At 54.7% G+C, this 2,236-nt stretch overlaps 1 protein-coding gene across 1 annotated transcript; it reads left to right on the top strand.

Moving 5' to 3' along the window:
- Window positions 1–260: 260 nt before the first annotated feature.
- On the top strand, window positions 261–1,627 carry diras1b (DIRAS family, GTP-binding RAS-like 1b; the record flags this gene model as incomplete). Its single annotated transcript, XM_083633367.1, has 2 exons — window positions 261–569; window positions 1,340–1,627. The coding sequence occupies 2 exons, from the start codon at window positions 261–263 to the stop codon at window positions 1,625–1,627; spliced, it is 597 nt and encodes a 198-aa protein (XP_083489493.1).
- Window positions 1,628–2,236: the final 609 nt, after the last annotated feature.

The raw sequence follows: 2,236 nt of genomic DNA, 5'->3' as shown, positions 1-2,236 counted from the left end.
TTTGTACTCTGGCTCATAGTCAGACCACTAAAGCAGATAGAATGACTGCCAAGGAGAGAGGGGTGCTTTGGTCCCCTGCCTCTCCAGCCACACGTTTCCCCCACTGGTCCAGTCCTGCCTTCCCCTCCAGAAGTAGACCAGAAGTAAAGACATGCTGGAGGGGAGAAGAATGCTTACTCTCTACAATCTCCCTGTTTGATTCAAATGAATAATCTTGTGTCTTCCCAGGTGTAACACTGTTTTAAGCCTGAGGGGGCAGAATGCCGGAGCAGAGCAACGACTATCGTGTGGTGGTGTTCGGAGCAGGCGGAGTGGGAAAGAGCTCCCTGGTCCTGCGCTTTGTGAAGGGCACCTTCAGGGACACCTACATCCCCACGGTGGAGGACACCTACCGTCAGGTGATCAGCTGCGATAAGAGTGTGTGCACCCTGCAGATCACAGACACCACAGGGAGCCACCAGTTCCCGGCCATGCAGCGCCTCTCCATCTCCAAAGGCCACGCCTTCATCCTGGTCTACTCCATCACTAGCAAGCAGTCTCTGGAGGAGCTCAAGCCCATTTACCAACAGGTGGGGAGGGATGGTGTGTGTGTGTGTGTGTGTGTGTGTGTGTGTGTGTGTGTGTGTGTGTGTGTGTGTGTGTGTGTGTGTGTGTGTGTGTGTGTGTGTGTGTGTGTGTGTGTGTGTGTCAGTGTGTGTGTGTGTGTGTGTGCGTGAGTGTGCGTGCGTGTGCGTGTGCGTGAGTGTGTGTGTGTGCGTGTGTCGGTGAGGGGCATAATGGGCATGTCATTTTCTGCTCTGTGTTCTATTGTGTTGTTTGCTCTGTGGGGTATTCTACTACATACAGTATATATATATATACTGCATTATGTCATTGTAGAAGGCCCACGTTTTCCTGCAAGCAATGTGTATCAACAGGAAAACAAGCTCACCACAATGTTACTCAGCCCCCAAAGGAAATCATTCAGAAAATTCAAACTTTTCTCTCTTTTTACCTCTCAGAGGTACAAGTAACGATCTACCAAAGATCCGCTTGTTTTGAGAGCTTTATGTTACAATATACCTATTTTGGGTGGCAGGGTGGATTAGTCGTTAGACAGACAATCCAGCTCAAAGCGAAAATATTGTTTTCTTACAGGGATCATCAATGTGAATAATTCTGAAATCAATGATGACAACAGTTAATTTTTAAGTATTTGTATTAAGTATTAAGCATAAGGTTGCCAGTGAGGTTAAGGTTAGGTATTACGTTTTTGGTGAAAATTATGATGAACACTGGCTGACTTTGCGGCTTGGCCAAAAACTAACAAACCGTTCGCCTCAATTTTCCTCTTGTGCAGGTCTTGGCCATAAAGGGAAATGTTGAGGCCATCCCCATCATGCTGGTGGGAAACAAGAGTGATGAGACCCAGAGAGAGGTGGAGACCAAGGACGGGGAGGCCCAGGCCAACCAGTGGAAGTGCGCGTTCATGGAGACGTCAGCCAAGACCAACCACAATGTGACTGAGCTCTTCCAGGAGCTCCTCAACCTGGACAAGAAGAGGAACATGAGCCTCAACATCGATGGCAAGCGCTCGGGGAAGCAGTCCCGTGCCGAGAGACTGAAGGGCAAATGTAGTGTGATGTAGAGCAGCATCCGGGAGAGGCGGAGAGGGGAGAGGAGGAGAGGGGAGAGGAGAGGAGCGGGGGAGAGGAGCGGGGAAGAGGAGCGGAGGAGAGGGGGGAGGAGCGGGGGAGAGGAGGAGCGGGGGAGAGGGGGGAGGAGCGGGGGAGAGGAGGAGAGGGGGGAGGAGCGGGGGAGAGGGGGGAGGAGCGGGGGAGAGGAGGAGAGGGGGGAGGAGCAGGGGAGAGGAGGAGCAGGGGAGAGGAGCGGAGGAGAGGAGGAGAGGGGGGAGGAGCGGGGGAGAGGAGGAGAGGGGGGAGGAGCGGGGGAGAGGGGGGAGGAGCGGGGGAGAGGAGGAGAGGGGGGAGGAGCAGGGGAGAGGAGGAGCAGGGGAGAGGAGCGGAGGAGAGGAGGAGAGGGGGGAGGAGCGGGGGAGAGGAGGAGCACGGGGAGAGGAGGAGAGGAGGAGAGGGGGAGAGGAGGAGAGGAGGAGCGGGGGAGAGGAGCGGGGGAGAGGAGGAGAGGCGGGAGGAGCGGGGGAGAGGAGAGGGGGGAGGAGCGGGGGAGGTGGAAGCAAGAGAGGTGCAAGAAACAGGAGGAGGAAGGAAAGGAAAGGAAAGGAAGATGAGAGAAG

The sequence above is a fragment of the Poromitra crassiceps genome, assembly GCF_964638095.1.
Source record: "Poromitra crassiceps genome assembly, chromosome: 3".
Classification (NCBI taxonomy): domain Eukaryota; kingdom Metazoa; phylum Chordata; class Actinopteri; order Beryciformes; family Melamphaidae; genus Poromitra; species Poromitra crassiceps.
The sequence above is the reverse complement of the archived record's forward strand: the minus strand, read 5'-3'. Positions and strand labels throughout refer to the sequence as shown.